Source organism: Arachis ipaensis, chromosome B05, assembly GCF_000816755.2.
Source record: "Arachis ipaensis cultivar K30076 chromosome B05, Araip1.1, whole genome shotgun sequence".
Taxonomy (NCBI): Eukaryota; Viridiplantae; Streptophyta; class Magnoliopsida; order Fabales; family Fabaceae; genus Arachis; species Arachis ipaensis.
Genome location: NC_029789.2, coordinates 136,886,078 through 136,908,361, shown reverse-complemented (window position 1 = coordinate 136,908,361; position 22,284 = coordinate 136,886,078). Strand labels below are relative to the sequence as shown.

General features: G+C 36.4%; 2 protein-coding genes across 2 annotated transcripts; both read left to right on the top strand.

The window, feature by feature from the left end:
• LOC107641266 lies at positions 1,637 to 2,098 on the top strand. Its single transcript, XM_016344762.1, has one exon. The coding sequence runs from the start codon at positions 1,637 to 1,639 to the stop codon at positions 2,096 to 2,098; it is 462 nt and encodes a 153-aa protein (XP_016200248.1).
• Positions 11,529 to 14,557, top strand: LOC107641265. Its single transcript, XM_016344760.1, has 5 exons — positions 11,529 to 11,714; positions 11,833 to 11,851; positions 11,941 to 12,540; positions 12,583 to 13,730; positions 13,973 to 14,557. The coding sequence occupies exons 1-5, from the start codon at positions 11,529 to 11,531 to the stop codon at positions 14,555 to 14,557; spliced, it is 2,538 nt and encodes an 845-aa protein (XP_016200246.1).

Here is a 22,284-nt window from a genome sequence, read left to right as displayed (position 1 = left end):
TTGAATTGGTAGCAAACTAAAGCAATGCAACTCCATTTGCATCTGAATCTTTCCACCACCACCGAACAAAAATTCTATCTTTTCTCTCTTCTCTCTTTCACATTGCCTACGTGGTTTTTCCAAAAGTGAAAAATCAACAGCTGGGATGCTAGGTGTCCTTCGGGTATAACACAGAGAAGAAAAAGAGAGTTCTTCATTGCAAGCTTTGTCTTTCAGATAATACACAAAGAATAAAAGGGGGAAGAAGCTTCTTAATGAAGAGGTCAAATCAATGAAGCCAAAAGCAAAGGGCTCATCTAGCTTGATCAGAAGATAGAGGTAGATTGTTTCCACTTATATGCATGTTGATAGCTTGATTGAAACCTACCTTCTTCTACACATACCATTTTTGGGCATACGAAAAGAAAATGGATTCATCTTATCTCTGTTGTGAATCAATGGCTATAATTATTTCTTGGAGGCAAAACACAAATCTAAGGATTTGGATTTATCAAATCCATTGAAAATCTATTTTCAAGGAAGTTGTATTACTTGTCTCTAATTTCAAATCCCTAATTTTTGGGAGTAATAGAAGAAAGACCTCATCTAGCCCTAGATTTAAGAAGCTAACTTTGTGAAGTAAGCTCTTAATGCTGAGATAGAGCTCATACAAATAGAAAGATTACTTTAGTTTGAAGGCAAGGAGAGAGAACCAGAATATGAGTTACATTGAAAGCATTCCTAGTGAGAGTTCAACGCTTTGGACTGTGTTTCTACATCAAAGAAACATACCGCCAAAATGAAGAACAATCATAGAAAGTTCTAAAGTTGGTTCATCTGATAGCTTCACGGCTGTGAATCATCATATCTTTCATGGTTTATTATTTTATTATTTTATTTCAATGTTTATCTTTCTTTGTTTTCTCTTGAGAGAGAAAAGCCATAAATGTGAGGCATTTGAAAAAGCCAAATAGAGAGAAAAGGCAAAGAGTGAAACTTGGCGAGAAAAGCCAAAGTTGATTTTAGATTTCTATTTGTTTGTATTTTTGTTTTGCATCTTGTATCTGATGAATCCCTTGCTAAGTTAGGTAAGCACTTAATGTATTGAGGGTCTAGGATGTTTTCTAGCCAAATCAAGCTTATGTTGAAGTTTGGTTTGTCCCAAATAGGATTATGTTGAGTCATAAGGAATTGGTGTATGTAAAACTTGAAAGTATAGTGAAATTTTCACCAACGTTGTGGTGGAGACTGGATGTAGGTTGCATTGTACAAAGCAACTGAACTAGGATATATGCTGGTGCCATCTTCTTCTTCTCTGCATTATTTTGTCTCTCTATGGTTTATGAGATAAACTAAATTGTCTCCTGCATAGTCCTTCATGCAGACAAATAGAAGCAAAGTTTCATTCCTTGGTTTTAAGGGTTAATCAATCAACTTAAAAGAAGGACATAGGTTCAACCCCTCTTCTCTAGGCTATCAAGAACCTTCAATTGATATCAAAAGCTAGGTCTTAAGAATCAAGCTTCACAGTTTGGAGGAAAGGTCCAATGGCAAACAACATGGGTGCAACCACTGTGGCCTACACTCTAATAGAGGGCCAGTCAATAATAGGCATCCCTTCTTCAATGGGAAGAACTATGCTTACCGGGACGAAAGGATGCGGATCTTCATTCAATCAATTGACTACAACATATGGAAGATAGTGGTGAATGGTCCTAAAATCCCTACAAAGACAAGTGCTGATGGAGTGGTGACTCCAAAGGAGGAAGCCGAATGGAATGATGATGGCAAAAAGAAGGTGAAGCTGAATGATAAAGCCATAAACTTGCTACACTCTGCTATCAGCTTCAAGGAATACCGAAAGGTATCTAGATGCAAGACGGCAAAAGAAATTTGGGAGAAACTCCAAGTTACACACGAGGGCACCAAACAAGTCAAAGAAACAAGGATTGATATGCTGCGAAAAGAGTATGAATTGTTCACCATGAAGGATGGAGAAAGTATTGATGAGATATTTGAGAGATTCTTAATCATCATCAATAGCCTTGATACTATGGGCTTGACACACACTGAACAAACTCTAGTGAGAAAAGTCCTTAGAAGCCTTACAAAAGAATGAGAAACAAAAGCCACTGTCCTAGCTGAGAGTAACAACCTGAGTCCACAAACCTATGATGAGTTGAGAGAAAAACTCTTAGCATATGAAGCCACACACACTAGCCAAGACACAGAAAAAAGAAGTGGCTCTAAAATGAAAAGTTGAGCCTAGGGAGAGTGATTCAAGTGACAGTTTTCCAGATGACGAACTTGTCTTTTTTGTTAGGAGATTAAGAAGGCTAATGAGGAGTAAAGGCAAGTACAAGGGATCAAGTTCAAAGAAGAAAAAGAAGGATCTCATCAAGGTCACTTGCCATTACTGCAATAAGGTAGGACACTTCAAGTTTAACTGTCCAAAACTCAAGAAAGAGGACAAGGCAAAGAAAGAAAAGAAGAGAGTGCTCATGGCATCTTGGGAAGATCTAGAGAATGATTCGGATGAGGAAGATGACTCCGAATATGAAGCTCAAGTCTGTTTCATAGCTGGTGATGATCAACTAGAAGAGGTAAATTACTATGACTTATCTCTTGAAGAATTACATGTTATTGTTGATGATCTCACTCACCATTCTGAAAAATTGTTGAAGAAATACAACAAATGCAAATCTGAAAATGAAGTTTTGAAAGGTGAAAATGAGTTTTTAAAAGTAAAAGTGAAGGAGACCGAATGTGCTTTTGATCTTGTTGAAGAAAATAGATTTTTAAAATCTGAAATTGAAAAATTCAAAAGAAAGCACACGGTTGACACTTCAGAAAAACTGATTGTAGAAAATGAAAGATTAAATGAAATGATTAAAGGGTTGAATAATGATTTAGAAAAATTTGCACATAGTTTCAGCAACTTGAACAAATTACTTGCTATTTGATAAACCCCGATTTCGTGATTTATCTTGTACCTATTTTGGGGGATTTTATCACCTTTTTCCACATTTATTCAATGAAATAGCATGGCTTTGTAATTCTCCCTGGAATTTTGCTTAAGTGTAAAAACATGCTTTTTAGGCTCTAAATTGGTGATTTTAATTCACTTTAATTCCATTCGATGCCTTGATGTGTTTGATGAGTAATTTCAGGTTCATAAGGCAAGTATTGGATGGAAGAAATGAGGAGAAAAACATACAAAAAGGGAGAATGCATGAAGAAACAAAGATTGGGAGTGCATCAAAGGACGCGCACGCGCACAAGGCGTGCACGCGCAAAAGAGATCTCGCCCATGGATGTGCACGTGTACCTGCCGCTTCCGCGCGGATGGAGAAATTGTCAATCGATGCGCACGCGCACATGGCGTGCACGCACCAATACTCTTACATGGCCCACTTGAAGGCAAAACGCTGGGGGCGATTTCTGAGCTGCCCGGGCCCAAATCCAACTTGTTTCTGAGTGTATTTCATGCAGAATTGAAGTCCAAGCAAAGGGGGAGCAATTAGTTTAGCCAACATGAGTCTTTAGTTAGTTTTCTAGAGAGAGAAGCTCCCTCTTCTCTCTAGAATTAGGTTAGGATTAGGGTAGATTATCTTAATTTCAAGTTCAATTACTTGATCTCATATTGTTTCTTTTATAATTTCTCATCCCTACATCTTGTTCTTCTTAATTTGTGATGTTAATTTCTCGTTTTGCTCTCTTTTGTGATTATGAACTCATGTTGGATTTGATTTGTTTTTAATGCAATTTAGTATTGATGTTCTTTTTATTGATGAATTGAGTCGTGATCTTACTTTTCTTGCACTTAATAGTTGTTAGATTTTATTATTCTTGCAATTTATGATGCTTACTTTTATTGCACTCTATGTGTTTGATGAAATGGTCTCTTTAATTTTTGAGTAGTTTTGTCAACTCTTGGCCTAAGCCAAGGGAATTGGGTAACCTTGAGTCATTGGGTATGATAGATTTGGTGATTTGAGAACCCATGGTGATCAATTTGACACCCATTGACGCTAACTCACTACTAAGTTAATTAGTAGGTAGGGTTAGGACTTAAGGGTGGATGTGATCAAATTTATTTGACGTACTTCAAGCTTAGGAGCAAACGTTACGTACTTAAAGCTTTTGGGCAGTAGACTTAATAGGTTGGCCTCTCATGATTATCAATATTCGATTTGTTGACAAGGATGGTGATCTCAATTACCCAAGTCTTAGCCAAGAGTTCTTTATCTTATTTCTTTTATTACTTGCTTAATTTACTTTTCTTGTCATTTAATTTCTTGCCCTCTTACCAATCAAAACCCCCTTACCCCTTCATATCCAATAATTAAAGCATTACATTGTTTCCTAGGGAGATGACCTGGAGTCCAAATACTTCGGTTAATTTTCATTGGGGTTAGTTATTTGTGACAACCAACTAAATTTTTGTATGTGAGGACTCTTTGTTGGTCTAGAACTATAATTGCAACAAGAATTCATTCAATTGAGGAAATTCTATATCAACAAAAGTTCACGCACCACTACTCAAAGACCATTATTTGAAAAATCTGGTTTGGATTATGTGAAAAAGGATGATGCAGTTTTTGAAAAATCATTCACTAAAATCGAAGCATCAAACTCAAAGACAAAACCCTCATTTGAACATTCCGGTTTCGGTTATTCAATTAAAACTGATGCTAGTTTTGAAAAATTATTTTTTGATAAAAATGCATCATCTTCAAGACCAAACCATTGTGAAAAAATTTGTCAGCTTGTTCTGGAAAAGCATAAGTTTTTGGCTTGGTTGTGTCTTAAGGATGCTCTTCTTACTGCAAGTTTTCGCTTTAGAAGAGGGATGTCGTCATTGGATAGGTGTCCAAGATGTCTTTCTAGCCAGGAATCGGTTTTACATTGTATTCGGGATTGTCCAAAAGCTCAGCTTGTCTGGCATATGTTGGATATTTCTTGTCATCCTTTGGATTTGAAGAACTGGTTCTTGTATCATAGCAGAGAGCATCCGTTCAAGTTTTTTTCGGGACTTTGGTGGATATGGCGAGCAAGGAATAATGACATCTTTAATCCTCATGAAACTTGGCCTCCGAAAAAAGTGATTTGTCTGGCATTAACTTCAGAAAAGGAGCTTAGGAATATTTTTGAATTACAACATATGTCCCTTCCCTCTACATGGTTTTTGGAATCCCCCATCCATTGGTACTTTTAAGATTAATTGTGATGCTAGTTATTTTGGTTCAGGTGATAGTGTTGGTTTTGCTTGTGTTATTAGAGATTGTCATGGGAGTTGGCAAAGGGGGTGTTTGGGAATGATTGAGAGTAATAGTATTCTTCAAGGAGAATTGTTTGTCATTTGGAGAGGATATCTCTTAGCTTGGGATGTGGGTCAACGAGATGTTATTTGTGAGACGGATTGTGTGGAAGCATTTAATCTTGTTACTCAAGATGGTTTTGGGTTTATTGATCCATTGGTGCTCAAAATAAGAGATATCATGCATTGGAATTGGCGTGTTGACTTTCGTTTGATTATGAGAGATGCAAACACAATGGCAGATGCTATGGCAAAGATGGCGATGAAGTTACAACTTTCACATGTGGAGCTTCTTTCACCTTGGGAGGAGTTTAAGAGTAGTCTTAAACGGGACTGTCCCTCTATTTAAGCAGTTCCTTATTTTGTTAGTTTTGTTTTTCTTTGTTTAGTTTATTTCAGTCACCAAAAAAAACTCACCTTTATCATCTTACTTTTTTTTTCTTCTCTACTCTATCTCTATTTATTCAAAATCTCATTTTCTCAAAACTTCCAAATCATAGAATTTCAACTTAATGAGTGAAGGAAGCATTCAACTTTTGAGTTTTGGTTATTATTGAGACTTTAAGGTAACTCTTTGACTCAATAATTAGCTATATCCCCAATTTTTGTCATCCCTATATTTATGAGTATGCATGAATCCGAATTAGAGTTATTATGGTTAGGAAATTTGGGGTTTCTATCAAATTGAGTAAAATTTTATTAATTGACAACATTGTTAGTTTACAAATATTATTATTGTCATATTTCTAAAGTTGTAAAGTTATTGGACATCAATTGGTAGCTCGGTGGCGCAATCAGAGTTGCTTCCAGTTCTTTAGAACCAAGTTGTGAGTGGATATTATATCTATAATTATTTTTAAGTATACTACTATCAATATTTAAATTGAATAATTATTTTTAGAATTTGAAAATATTTGATTGTTGTGATTTTTGAATAATTGGAATGGATATCGATTTCTAAAAAACTCATAATTTTATAAAGATACACATGAGATAATATTTATATATTTTCTAAAGCATACTTGTTTTTCTTATTTGTATTTATTAAACTTTAATGAAATTTTTAATATGCATTCTTATATATACTCTATTTTTATAAAATTAGTAATATGTTACAAGTATTAGAAATGGTTATATGTGATTTGGTTTGGATTAGTTTGGGAGACTCTGACTAGAAAATCATAGTTAATGGCGGTTATGACGTTAACCTAGATGCATCTGGCTCAGACCTCAGCTAGCAGAGGAGTTGCTAGCCTAACGTGTAGGCCACACGTTGGATCTATTATACCGTACGGGTACACTAGAGGAAACGGCTACCCTTAGAGGTGGAGCTGCCCTAAGTGTGTAATATTCGATTTGATTTGACTTCTGGAATGAGAACTTCCATTTCAGTTCATTCCGCTCTGAAGGTTATTGATGGCCTAAAGAATGGGGGTTGAATCTATGGCCTTCTTTTAAGTTGATTGATTAAACCTTAAAACCAAGGAATGAAATTTTGCTTCTGTTTGTCTGCGTGAAGGATTATGCAGGAGACAATTTAGTTTTGTCTCATAAATCGCAGAGAGATAAAATAGTGCAGAGAAGAAGAAGATGGCACCAGCATATATCCTGGTTCAGTTGCTTTGTACAATGCAACCTACATCCAATCTCCACCACAACGTTGGTGGAATTTTCACTATATTTTCAAGTTTTACATACACCAATTCCTTAGGACTCAACATAATCCTATCTGGGACAAACCAAACTTCAACATAAGCTTGATTTGGCTAGGCAACATCATAGACTCTCAATAGACTAAGTGCTTACCCAACTTAGCAAGGGATACATCAGATACAAGATGCAAAATAGACATACAAACAAATAGAAATCTGAAATCTTCATTTTGGCAGTATATTTCTTTGATGTAGAAACACAGTCCAAAGTGTTGAACTCTCACTAGAAATGCTTTCAATGTAACTCGATTCTGGTTCTCTCTCCTTACCTTCAAACTAAAGTAATTTTTCTATTTGTATGAGCTCTGTCTCAGCATCAAGAGCTTACTTCACAAAGTCAGCTTCTTGAACCTAGGACTAGCTGAGGTCTTTCTTCTTCCTTCTTCCATCAGCCCCAAAAATCAGGGATATGAAATCAGAGACAAGTAATACAACTTCCTTGAAAACAGATTTTCAATGGATTTGATAAATCCAAACCCTTAGATTTGTGCTTTGCCTCCAAAAAATAATTGTATCCATTGATTCACAACAGAGATAGGATGAATTCATTTTCTTTTCTTATGCCTAAAAATGGTATGTGTAGAAGAAGGTAGGTTTCAATCAAGCTATCAACATGCATATAAGTAGAAACAATCTACCTCTATCTTCTGATCAAGCTAGAGGAGCCTTTTGCTTTTGGCTTCGTTGATTTGACCTCTTCATTAAGAAGCTTCTTCCCCCTTTTCTTCTTTGTGTATTATCCGAAAGACAAAGCTTGCAATGAAGAACTCTCTTTTTCTTTTCTGTGTTATACCGGAAGGACACCTAGCATCCCAGCTGTTGATTTTTTGCTTTTGGAAAAACCAGGTGGGTGATGTGAAAGAGAGAAGAAAGAAGAGAGAAAAGATAGAATTTTGGTTCAGTGGTGGTAGAAAGGTTTAGATGCAAATGGAGTTGCATTGTGTTAGTTTGCTACCAATTCAAATTTATTAAATGGACTTGTATCTCTTCTTGGACTTATTATGAATCATGGGCTTGATTCATCAGTTTATGACCTGAAGTCCTCTTTGATTTCTCATGAAGCTAGCCACTTGTTTTATGGATCTGGACAGTTAGTAGGCTTCTCTTTATCCTTGTTGCTCTATCCGAAACAACATAGATTTCTATCTGAACAAAGCTTTACTTTGTTTCATTGGTTTGGGCTGCTGCACAATTATTTTGGGCCTGCATCACTAAATGAAATAATTAAACCCAATTGGGTATTTAACCCAATAAATTAGTATTTGTCACCATCATTAAATTAATCATATTCTTAACTCAACAATCTTCCCCTTGATGACAAACATTATATATGAGGTAATAATCAAAGGAGTTAAAATATAAAAAATTCACAGACTTTCCTTTGATGATACCAATTTAACTTGATGTGCTCCTCCTCTTTTTCATAAGGGTAGCTCCCCTTAATGTATGCTTATCACTAAACCTAAGGATACAATCAATAATGCCAACAAAATAATCTAATGTACATATATGCTTATCTAAAATTCTATGGTTGCACAAAAGCCTAATAATTCATACAAGCAAATATTACAAACTGTTTAAAATAGTTTTGTATGGCATCATGGTAAGCAACAATTCATCAGCATAAAGCACAACAAAAACCTATAAGTATCCATGAACTAACAATGACTTAGAGTCAAACAAGTTCAGTTCACAAACACAAGTCTAATTCACAAACACAAAACTAATCAAAACTAATATCCAAGAATCTCAGTAAGCCTTATGCTTTATCAACCCTCATATATACATTTTTCTCCCCCTTTTATCATCAAGGTGGATAAAAATAAAACAGAGAACAGAACCTGCAAAACAATATGTTAGAGGTATGGGAAAACCAAAGATTGCATTCTTGAAATATTGTGGAAATAAACTTGAAAATAAATTAATGTAATGTTTCAAAGAAAACAACATCATATCTATAGCAAAATAGTACTTCCAATACCAAACAGAGCTATAAAAAAAATTAAAGTATCCTTGACAAAAACTCATATGGACCAAAAAGATTTCAGAAAACACAAGTAACCACATGTGTAATAAGATTCAAGCATGGTCCATGTCCTTTTCTACACTTCAAAATTCAGATCGCTCATTTCTTATCCAACAAATGTCTCTTTGACCTGCAAAACAAAACTCTTAGACAAGACATTAGCACAATTAAAACAAAGAATCATAACTCAGAATGCCTAAATTTGTCCTTAATTTACAAAATCTATCTTCAGCCAAAGGGTTTAGTAAATATATCAGCCAATTGTTCCTCTAATTTAACAAATTGAATGCTTATATTTCCTTTTTGAACATGTTCCCTAATTGAGTGAAATCTCACTTCAATGTGTTTTGTTCTAGAGTGCAAAACATGATTTTTAGAAATATTCATGACACTCATGTTATCACAAAATAAGGGAATATTATCAACATTCAATTTAATCAGCTAATTGTATTTTCAACCACAATAATTGAGAACAGCAAGAAGATACAACAATGTATTCGGCTTCTACAGTGGAGAGAGCCACTGTGGACTGCTTCTTACTTGACCATACATTTAATGAACTGCCCAGAAAACAGCATATACCAGAAGTACTTCTCCTATCCTCTCTATCACCAGCGAAATTTGCATCACAGTACCCAACTACAGAGAATTTATCAGACCTAGGGTACCATAAACCCTAGCTAGATGTGCCATGTACATATCTAATGATTCTTTTTACTGCAGAAAGATGTAATTCTTTAGGTTGTGATTGGAATCGAGAACATACTCCAACACTTTGCACAATATCAGGTCTAGATGATGTGAGATATATGAGAGAACCTATCATACCTCTATACCTAGTTTCATCAACATCTTTCTCAGTTTCATCCTTTTCTTACCGAGAGTTTAGACGCATGGGAGTACCCATAGGTTTGGCATTCTCCATTCCAAACTTCTTAACTAGTTCATTGGCATACTTCTCTTTATGAATGAAAATACCATTTGAAGTTTGTTTAATTTGAAGCCCAAGAAAAAAGTTAAGTTCCCCCATCATACTCATGTCAAATTCATTAGTCATGAGTTTTTCAAAATCAGTGCAAAGAGACTCATCGGCTGAACCAAATATTATGTCATCAACATAAATTTGAACTAGAATAAAAGAATCATTAGAATTCTTAATGAATAGAGTAGTGTCTGTGGTGTCTCTTTGAAAATTATTTTTCAAAAAGAAAGAACTAAGTCTTTCATACCAAGCTCTAGGAGCTTGCCTTAAACCATAAAGTGCTTTGGAAAGCTTGAAAACATAATTTGAAAAATCTTTATTTTCAAAACCAGGGGACTGTGCCACATATACTTCTATCAATCACACAATTTAAGAATGCACATTTCATATCCATTTGAAAAAGTTTAAAACCACAATGGGTAGAATAAACAAGGAGAAGTCTTATTGCTTCTATTCGGGCCACAGGAGCAAATGATTCATCAAAATCTATCCCGTCCTCTTGATAATATCCTTGTGCCACCAATCTAGCTTTGTTCCTTACTATGCTTCCATCCTCATTCAGTTTGTTCCTAAAAATCCATTTAGTACTCGTCACTTTCTTTTCAATTGGATCTGGTACAAGAGTCCACACTTGATTCTTCTCAAATTTCTGTAGCTCTTCTTCCATGGCTTTGACCCAAGAAGGATCACCTAGAGCCTCTTTGATAATTTGAGGTTCAATTTGAGAGAGAAGTGCCAAATTATTTTCTTTCGATACTCTTCTTGTTGAGGATCTTGTAGTGACACCTTGAGAGGGATCCCCAATGATGAATTCTTGAGGATAGTTTTTTAGAAATCTCCATTCACGGGGCCTTGATGATTTAGGAATAGATTCAGCTTGAGATGGTTCAGTTTGGTTGACATTCCCAGGAATTTTATCAGTTGCAGGAGATAAAATCAGATTGTCTCCTGCAGAATTGTCCGCATCAGCTGAGATAAGGGCAGATTGAACAGATTCATATTGGTCTTGATTAAGGGCTTCACTCATGTTATTTTCCACTCGATTTCCTGCATCACAATCTTCTAAAACACTTGGAATAGCATTAGAATCACAAAATATAACATGTATGGATTCCTCAATGATTCTAGCATCTTGATGGTAGACTTTATAAACTTTGCTAGTTGTGGAATAACCAACAAGAATACATTCATAGGCCTTTGGATCAAATTTTCCTAAATTAGCTTTGGTATTTAAAATAAAGCACTTGCATCCAAATATATGAAAGAGTAAAGTATCATTTATGTCCCCAACGTTTGGGGTAAGTCTCAAACCTATCCCTAACGTTTTAAACGTCCTATTTGTGTACCAAACGTTTGTAATTGTAGTCAATGTAGTCCTACCGTCAAAATTGTTAACATTCTGCTAACTCCGTTACCTACGTGGACACTGAGGTTGTAAGCCCAAATGGTTTAGAGAGACACGTCTGCGTCTTCGCGCCTATTATTCCATTCAGTGAATGGGAAAACGAAATGTTGAAGAAACAGAGCACCTCAACGCTTCTTTGTTCAGTCCAGTTCTCCACACCACACACGTCTGACACTTCTTCGAGGGTGATTGCAGGGAGGGGCTACAAGGTAGTTGGCGGGTTGTGGTTCCTTGTGTTACATGAAAAATTGCACCTTTGGTCTAGCGACAGAGAGGTTTTCTTCGACAAGGTATGTACGAGGAAGAAATTCTGTTTGTTGGGTTTGTATTTAGTAGTTGGATGAAGAACAAATGTCATATAGCAGGTTGTTTACAGTTTAGGGTTTATTTGAATTTATGTATTCCCAGAGAACTGTTCGCTTCGTACGTTAGTTAGGGCATGAATTGAATTGTTTTTTGTGACTCAAGCTGTGCTTAAGAATTTACTAGTTTCACTTTGCTGATTTGATGTAACAGGGTGTGCAGTTTTTAGGATGAGTTATTTTAGTGTCAAAGTTTACCACCATGGAAGCTTTGGTCTTGAAGGTGGGCTTTTGAAGTATTTGGGTGGGGAGACAACTGTGATAGACTACTGTAATGAAGATGAGTGGAGCCTGATTGAGGTTTATGACATAGTGAGCAGACAAGGGTATTTGAAAAAAGACATTGCAGCAATGTGGTACAAATCACTGGGAGGGAGTACAGAAGAAGGCTTAAGGATGCTGCGAACAGACAAAGATGCGATGGATATGGCTAATATTGGGGTTAGGGAGGATATGGTGGAGCTGTATGTAGTGCATAAACCTAGTGATATCCATGAAGAGGTTCAGGATGTACACATGTTAGGGAGTACTGAAACTACCATGCAAGAGCAGGCTTGTGGATCTAATGGGCCAGGCCTAATTGTGGCATTTGAGGCCCATTCAGCAAGAGAAGTTGAGAGAAATTCTGGCCCAAATGTGGAGGAAAAAAATGTGGGTGAGAAAAATGGAAAAGATGAATCAGATGAGGAAGAAGAGGGTAGTGATGGCAGCGAGGATGAGGACTATACTCCCAAGGGTGGTGTAGATGACAGCAGTGATTCATAGAGTTCTGATTCCATAAATGGTTATTGCTCAGAAGATAGTGCTGCTGAGGTTGTGTTTGGTGACAGTGATGATGATAAGGAAGGGGCTGAGGGGTTAGTTGATGTGGACATCAGGGTAGGGGATACATTCGAGCCTGGCACAACTGAAACCCAAACTGATGCAGCAAAAGAGAGTAGGAGTGGATATGACAGAGGTAAGGAGAAGATACCTGCAGGTTTAGGGGATGAGGAAGAGGGATATGAATCAGAAGATTTTCTTGATGTGCCTATTGTTGGTGATGATGAGGATGCCAACAATGTTGCGAAGAGGTATCCCTTGCACAAGCAGCTAAAGGACATGAGTGAGTATAAGTGGGAGATTGGAACTCTTTATGTATCAAGAGAGGAGTTTAAAGATTGTGCTACTGCCTATGCTGTACATACTGGGAGGGGTTTGAGGTTTGATAAGGTTGACCTTCGGAGAGTGAAAGTCATTTGCGTTGAGGGTTGTAACTGGTTTGCATACTGTGGGAAGATGAAGAATGAGCAAACATGGCAACTCACCAGCTGCCACAACAAGCATAGCTATTCTAGGGAGTTGAAAATTGGGATTATGCATGCAAAATGGTTGAGCAAGGTCTTTCTAAACAAAATTGCTGAGAATCCAAAGATAAAGCTCTCCACACTAATGAAGAAAGCATACAGCAAGTGGAATGTAGAGCTGACTAAGTCTAAAGCTGCCCGGGTTAAGCAGTTTGCTCTTGATGAGTTACAAGGAACGTACATTGAGCAGTATCGGAGGCTCTATGACTACTGTCACGAATTGCTCAGGTCTAACCCGGGCTCTACAGTGAAGTTGCAAGTGGAGAGACCACCGGAGTTTGCTTCTGAGAGACCAAAACCTGGTGTGGATTTAAGGCTAAAGTTCCAAAGACTCTATGTGTGCCTTGATGCATGCAAGAAGAGCTTCATGGTTTGCCGTCCAATAATTTGCCTCGACGGGTGCTTCATCAAGACACCATATGGAGGTCAGCTTCTCACTGCTATTGGCTGGGACCCGAACGACCAGATGTTGCCAATAGCCTATGCAGTGGTTGAAGTAGAGACGAAGGACACATGGACCTGGTTCCTTACCAATCTGTGTGATGACTTCGGGTATGACAAGATAAGGGGCTGCACCTTCATGTCTGACCAACAGAAGGTACTTATTTCTAAACTTAGTTTTAAGGAGCTACTTCATTGAACCTAGTATTAGTTTTAGTAGTGTATGCTGGTGTTTGAACTGTAGGGAGAAGTTCTTGTAGTTTTTGCTGGTGTTTGTACTATATGATATATGGTCTGAGTTGTAATGAGTTACTGAGTTTGTGCATTAACTGATTTAATTATACATAACAGATATCATGCTGCTCTAATTACTGTATTAACTATTTCTTGTGGGTTTAGGGATTGGTTCCAACCTTTGATGAGCTGATTCCCGGAGTGGATCATAGATTCTGTGTTAGACATCTTTACAGCAATTTCAGGAAGAGATTCCCAGGGCTGCAACTAAAACTGATGATGTGGAATGCTGCAAAGGCTACTTATTTACAAGAGAGGGAGAGGAGAATGGCTGAAATACAGAGTCTTGATAATGGAGCCTACAATCACCTGATGGAGATACCAACCAAATATTGGTGCCGCCACAAGTTTGGGACCTGGTCTAACTGTGACACCTTGGTAAACAATATGTGTGAGGTCTTTAACTCTGTAATTGTGGATGCCAGAGAGAAGCCAATAGTCAGCATGCTTGAAGACATCAGAGTATACATAATGAGGCGTTGGGCTGATAATAGGGATCGTATAATTGAATACCCAAGAGAAGTATTGCCCCGTATCAGGATTAAGGTTGAGAAACAAGCTGATGCAAGTGGTAAGTGGGTGAGCACGTATGCTGGTCGTGATAAATATGAGGTAACAAGTATCCATGGAGGAAAAGAGAAGTTCGTTGTTGATTTGAAGAATCATGAGTGTTCTTGCAGGAAGTTTTAACTCTCCGGGATCCCCTGTGCTCATGCAATGACCTGCATCAGGAAGATGTGCTTCAACGTTGACAACTTTGTTGCAAACTATTACAAGAAATCAACCTACACTGACTGCTACCAACATGTGGTATATCCCTTGAATGGACCCAACCTGTGGGAGAAGACACCCTTTGATGACGTTTTGCCACCAGTTTACAGAAAACCCATTGGAAGGTCTAAACTAAAACGTAATAAAGCTGCAGATGAGAACCCAACTCGGGGAGGAGTGTCTCGCAAAGGGCAGAATCAGAAGTGCTCCTATTGTTTTGCTAGAGGTCACAACAAACGGACCTGTCCAAAGAAGCACAAAGTAGCTGCAACTGCATCGGTAAGCACTGTTAATTTATTTTGCTCATGTTAGTTAGGGCTTCATTTTTTTTAATTGCATTTAAAGATTATGATATGAGTAGCTGTTGAATAATTCTGCTTAGTTGATTTTGTGGCTATTTACTAGGCAAATAAAGTAGCTGGATCCACAAGAAGAGCTTCCAGATTCAAGTCTAGCACCAGCATTAGCACTATCTCAAGCACTATCTCCAGCCAGGGCTCTAAGCCATCCCAAGCTGCTGCAAAGAAGACCACAGTCACCAAGCCAAAGAGAAAATCTGCTGCTACTGATGTGAGTTCATAACACTCTCAAGCTACTTCAATAAAGCCTAAGCTAACTCCATCCACCATAAATCTGAGGGTGCTGCCAAGCCCATCGAAGAACATCAGCCAATCCCAACTGAAGTTCATGGCTAGGACACCTCCCAAAGCATGGAAAAGGATGTGACAAATATGATGTCCGATGGTTTATATGTTAAGCCTACTTGTTTTATGAGTACAGGATTTCTGTTTAGTATCCTTATAGTGTCTGGAAACTAGTTTTAAGACAATAGTATGTTATTGCAGACCCTTAGTATGGAGCAAACTGTGTTGCTCTTGTTTTGTTATTATGGAGCAAACTGTGTTGCTCTTGTTTTGTTATTTTGCTTCCAACATTTTCTGCTTGTATCCAATGACAGCTTTATGGTTAATCATTAAGTAATATGTTACAGAACCCTATGTTTCCTGTTGACTTGCTTCATTTAAATAGAATGCAAAAACCCAAAACTTGATTTCATTCAACTCTTTCATTGAAACAACATTGCATCTGCACAAACCAGCCTTTCTTCAACCAAAACACAAAGTTACATCAATGCATTACAATATCATTGAGTTCAACAAAATAGCAACTAGTTCAACATGACTATTATCTCTAACCCAACATACAGATCTCAATTTAGCTATGTAACAACTTTCTCCTATAACTCATCAAAACCAGCAACATTATTCTAGTGAAAGTCTGCCAAATTTGGTTGCTGTTGTTTTTTCAAACACCATTATCAGTGCAAGTGTCCATCCAACTAAAGCAACTCCCACTGCAACCATGAATCTGAACTCAACCATATCCAGTTTGCCCTTCAAATTTCTGACCTTCAATCTTAGCCTAGAAACTTGTGACGGATCTTCCTCTGGTTCTGCCCATACGAAGTAGCCACATTCTTCTCCAACCTATACAATACATGATACAGCAGAGTCACACCCATTGATGATCAAAACGCATAACTCAACAACAAATAAGGACATGGCTAAAGCTCACCCCGAAGTTAACGCAACCCCAAAACCTCCGCCCAGGATTTTCTGCCGTCGACGACGTTGCGAGCACAGGCTGTTCCCCACAGTAACAGGTTGTCCTCCTTCGACGTGCTAGGTTTCTACTTCGTGTGGCTTGCTTGCTGCCTTGGGTCGCTTCAGATTGGCATGCTTCATGCTCCATCTTCTCTCACGCACGGGGAATCGGCCTTCAGAGACAGCGCAGCAACAACTAGAGCCAAAGAATTGGGTATTAGGGTTTTCGAGAGGACCCCCTGCTTAACATTTATTTTTTATTTTATTTTATTTTTTAAATTGAATAACGGTAACAACACATGCCCTGCCACCGTGTCACATAACGTCCACGTAGGCTACGCCGTTAACGAAATGTTTGCAATTTTGACGGTAGGACTACATTGACTACAATTACAAACGTTTGGTACACAAATAGGATGTTTAAAACGTTAGGGATAGGTTTGAGACTTACCCCAAACGTTGGGGACATAAATGATACTTTACTCTATATGAAAATATTTTAGATTTGGTGGGATTCTTTTTCAAAGTTCATAAGGAGTTTTCTTCAAAAACTTCCTAATGATTGTTCTATTTAAGATGTAGCATACCGTATTCACAGCTTCAGTCCAAAGAAACTTAGGAACTTCACTTTCACATAACATGGCCCTTGCCATTTCTTGAAGACTTCGATTCCTTCTCTCAACAATACCATTTTGTTGTGGTGTTCTTGGACAAGAAAAATTATGTAAAATTCCAAAAAATTGATTTTCAAATTCTTTTACATGATCAGTTCTAATAGAAGCAATCTTTAAATCTTTTTCATTTTGAGTTCTTTTGCAAAATACTTCAAAGGCTGAAAAAACATCATTTTTATGTGCTAGAAAAATAACTTAACCAAATCTTGTATAGTCATCCACAATCACTAAACCATAATATTTACCACCCAAACTTTGAGTTCTTGTTGGACCAAAGAGATCAATATGTAGTAATTCAAGGGGTCTTTTGGTAGAAATGTCTTCCTTTAGTTTAAAAGAGCTTTTTGTTTGTTTTTCCATTTGACATGCATCACAAGTGATGTCTTTGTCAAATCTGATTTTAGGAAGACCTTTCATTAAATCCCTTTTAACAAGCTTGTTAATCTGAAACATGCTAGCATGGCCCAATCTTTTGTGCCATAGCCACTTTTCAGAATCTTTTGAGTGAAAGCAAGATACATTTTGACTCTTTAATTCATCAAAAGTGAGTCCATACACATTATCACACTGTTTAGCTATAAACAACACTTCATTTGATTTTGTACACACAACTTGGCATTCTAATTTTTTGAAAATAACTAAATAACCAAGATCACACAGTTGATTTAAGCTCAAAAGATTGTGTTTTAGTCCATCAACTAAGAAAATATTATCAATGAAGGTAGAAAGATTTTTACCCTACTTTTTCAATTACAATTATTTTTACTTTACCGTCATCCCCAAAGGTCACAAAGCCACCATCATAGTTGTTGAGACTGACAAAGAAGGTAGACTTTCCCGTCATGTGCCTAGAACATCTGCTGTCCAAGTACCATAGATCTTTCTTCCTCTTGGACGCTAGGCAAATCTGCAATCATTCTTAAGTAGCCTTAGGTATCCAAACAAGTTTGGATCCTTTGAAGTTAATCCATCTTGGTTGCACAAGTTTATTAAAATCACAAACAACCTTGTATGTTTTATTTCCCACAATTCTTTTGTCAATAAAACATTGAGGGGAAGAATGACCATTTTATTGCAATTAGAACAATGATTTTTTATTGTATGATGCTAAAAATGACCAATATTATGATGCTGAAATTAATTTAATGTATGGTCTTGAAGTGATTAAATATTTGAAATTTTCTGGTTGTTGAGTAAGGTGTCTTTCTTTTATAAAATTGATTTTTAGCATCTGTACCTGATTTTACAATATATCCCAAACCAGAATTATTTGAAACAAATTTGGTTCTTGAATATGAGGCACTCTAGTTAAAGTGTGGTTTTTTAAAAATAGCCTCATTTTTAGTGAAATAATCATGACATATGTAGTCTAAAGTCAACAGAAATCTGGAATACATATTTTCTTTTTGCAAATATTAGAGTATGAGTGTGTGACGATAGTTAGTGTAACTTGCCTTCATTGGAGTTTTCAGACAATCCATAACAACTGCATTAATTTATGCATGTTCCCTTTTCAAAACAAGTTGAGATACACGGCGGACTTGCATATTTATAAAACATCAGTTACATCTGAATGCTGCAGCAACTTAAACTTGTTTCTAAGATAATTGCATAAAGACCACGTAAACATTTTCGTGTTGTCCCTTAATCTGTTGATTCTAATAGACTAATGTTATATCCTTTTTACTTTTGATTAATGCATTGATATTTTTTTAAGAAAGAGTTTTCGTTTTTCATCACAAGAATTTGAATATATTAAAAAATAGTTCTAATTTGAATTGAATTATAATTGTCATCTTGGAAAACTTAGCTTTTGGAATTAAGTTTGAAAACTCCTTCTCACAATTTTTAAGTTTTGAAACTAGACTTGATAAGTGACATCAAATCAACTAGGGTTAATTCTTGTGTATTATGTGGTTTTTAAATTAGTGACGTACTTCACCTCTTTTCATAATTAATTAATCAAGAAATTGGTAGTTTATTAAGTTAAGAGAAATTGAACTACCAAGGAATTGGGGTTTGATTACTTAAGATTTACCATAGATATATCTTGCATGATTAAAGTAGAGAGTGAAAAGCATTCTTCCTGAAGTTCAACATCTTTAAAACCTTAACACTTTTAATCATATTACTTTCTCAAATATTTACTGGTTGCTTTTATTTAATTCACTGTTTTATGATAAAGATATCTAAAACCCTAAATTTTGGTTGTCTGACTAGATTAATCAATTGACTATTACTTGCTTAGTCCGTTAATTCCCGTGAAAATGATAACCCACTCCCGTAGTATTACTTGATATGACTCGGTGCACTTGCCGATAGTAGTTTGCGAAACTCTGCATCAGCTTGCTTCAAGCCATAGAGGGATCTATCCAACCGATACAGCAATGATAGATCCGAAAATGGCAGACTAGTGGGGGGCTTCATGTAGACCATCTTATCTAAGTCTCCATGAAGGAATGTCGTGTTGATGTCTAACTAATGAAGGTGCCAACTCTTTACTGTTGCAATAGAGAAAACACTCCGAAAGGTGTTTGTCTTCACGATCAGACTGAATGTGTCTTTATAATCCATCCCCTTTGTTTGAGTGAAACCTTCATAACTAACTATGCCTTGTATCTCTCAATGGATCCATCGGGATTCGATTTCAACTTGAAAACCCATTTTACCAACTGGCAACTCAGTAAGTGTCCAAGTCGCATTTCTCTCCAAAGCAACCAACTCATCATTAATAGCCTTTGTCCAGTTGGATCAACAATTACTTCTTCATATGTTTTAGGTTCTTTATGCATGGATATAGCTAAAATGGATGCAGGATGTAATGCAGATGTTAACTCAAAAATTAATTCTTGTGAGAAAGGAATGGTAATTGAAAAATGATTATGTGTAGCTCAACTAGAAGTTGATGTTGCCATACATTTATATTCTTTCAAGTATGATGGTGGATTTCTAATCTTAGATGACCTTCTAACTTCTACCAGTGGTGGTGTGCTAGGAATGTCACTCTATACTTCTTTTGTAATAGTATGATTTTCACTTTGTGCATAATTAATTAGTCCATTTGAATTAGAATGTGTGTGCGGTGTGTTAGTAGTGGCCGTGTGTGGTATATCTAGTATAGGTGATGGATAAGCATACTCAAATGGATCTAATGATGCATGAATGATAGGTGCTGTTTTAGTAATAATATCAGTACCACTTGTATTAGAATTTTTTTGTAAATGGTAAAGTATTTTCATAGAAAATAATATCCCTTGGAAGTAATATTTCTTTACTATTTAAATTATATAGGATGTGGCCTTTTACATCGATTTTGTGCCCAAGATAAGTACATTTTTGGGCTCTTTTATCCACTTTCTTTCTATGAACACTTAGTGTTGAGGCATATTCAAATAACCAAAAACTTTCAGGTAATCAATATCTAGTAATTTTCCTTTGAGAATTTAATATGGGGAGGAATTTTACAGCACCTCAATTAGTAATCTGTTAATGATGTGAATTGCATGAGCTATTGCAAAATTTCAGAAACTTTTGGGCAAGTTAGAATGAAACATTAAGGCTCTAGTTACTTACAAAATGTGTTGATATTTTCTCTTCACAATTTCATTTTATTGTGGAGTCTCGACACAAGTTGTGTGGTGAGCTATGCCTTTTGTTTCATAAAAAAATTCCATATTAAATTCAACTCCATTATCAGTTTTGATATCTTAATAGTTTTTTGAAATTGTGTTTGAATTAAAGTCAGCAAATTTTGTACAAGAGGCTTGACCACAGCTTTGGATTTTATGAAAAGTAACCAAGTGTATCTACTTTTATCATTAATAACAATCAAAAAGTACTTGTGTCCACTTATTGAAGGAACACTAATGGGAACCCATATGTCCATATGGACTAAATCAAAAACAGATTTTGAATTAGGCAAACTGAAAGGAAAAGGATTGCTCTTCTGCTTAGCATAGTGACATGAGTCACATGGGTACAAACAGCCTTTATTATCAATGAAGTAATAATTTGTTTTAATTACATTTAATTTCTATAAAGGAACGTGACCTAATCTAAGATGTCATGCTTTTGTTGTGTCAAGTGAACTTGTGCTTCCAAGCATTCTTAATGATGTCATTGTTGAATTGATGTTTGTTGATGTAACAGTTTTTAAATGTTCAGATGCATAGAATCCTCATCTTTGTTCAGCTACTCCAATTATCTTCTTGGAGAGACAATCCTGTATCTCACAAGAAGTATCATTGAAAATGAATTGACATCCAAGATTAGAGGTCAATTTGGACACTGATATAAGATTGAGTTTGAAATTAGGAATGTAAAGTGCATGAACTAAATGGAATTTCTTTGAGAATTCTATTGTTCCAGCCACATCAATTATGGTTTGAGTGCCATCTGATAAATTCACATGGACAGGCTTTATGTGGTAAATAAATTTAAATGATTGAATTGAATATGCAACATGAGCTGTTGCTCCAGAATCAATAACCTAAGAGTCAGGCCTAAAAGTTACTAAAGACATTATGAAAGATATACCTGATGTGGATGGTAATGTAAGAACTTGATTCAAATGGAGAGTTGGATTTATTGATTTTTGATGATCCAAGAGAGCTAATAGTGCAAGTTTTTGCTCAATTGAGAAATTTACCTCAGAATTAATTGCCCTATTGGGCTTGCTGATTTTTTCAGACTCATAGTCAGTAGTGTCAATTGTTACATTGTTGATCATGCTTCCCTTGCTATCATCCCTCATATGAAGCGGAAAGCCATGCTTTCGGTAACACATATCTTCAATGTGTCCACTTTTGCCACAGAAAGTACATTGTTTGAAACCTCTTCCACCTCTTCCTGATCCAAACCTCCCCCCCTCTGTCCCTAGTGCCTCTGCCTCTTCCTGTTGTTGTTACTTGATTTGAGGTTTGGTTTGAATCAGTAGCTACCAGCGCATTACATTCAATTGTCTTAACATTCTATCTTTCTTGCTGAAGAAGTGAAGCAAATGCTCCCTCAAATTTTGGAAGCGGTTTCATTAACATGATTTGTGACCTAATTGTAGCAAATTGATCATTCAAGCCCCTTAAAAATCTCACTACTCGAGTGTCTTCTCTGTAGATTTTCATTATTCCTAACCCACATTTGCATATTTCACTGCAATTTTCACATGATGGTATTGGCTGAAAATTGTCCAACTCCTCCCAAATTCATTTTATCTTAGTAAAGTAATCGGTAATTCTTAAATTCCCTTGCTTTGCAGCAAATATCTCTTCCTGTAATTCTGTGACTCGAAAAATATCTCCCTGATAATAGCACTCTTTTAAGTCGTTCCATACATCTGCCGCCACATTCTTCCACACAACACTACTCTGAG

Bases quoted from the DNA above. Each gene is read 5' to 3' on its own strand.
- LOC107641266 (XM_016344762.1), top strand. From the start codon at position 1,637: ATGCGGATCTTCATTCAATCAATTGACTACAACATATGGAAGATAGTG.
- LOC107641265 (XM_016344760.1), top strand. From the start codon at position 11,529: ATGTTGAAGAAACAGAGCACCTCAACGCTTCTTTGTTCAGTCCAGTTC. The intron at 12,541-12,582 runs GTGATTCATAGA...GTTATTGCTCAG, and splicing joins GGGTGGTGTAGATGACAGCA to AAGATAGTGCTGCTGAGGTT. The intron at 13,731-13,972 runs GTACTTATTTCT...TTGTGGGTTTAG, and splicing joins TCATGTCTGACCAACAGAAG to GGATTGGTTCCAACCTTTGA.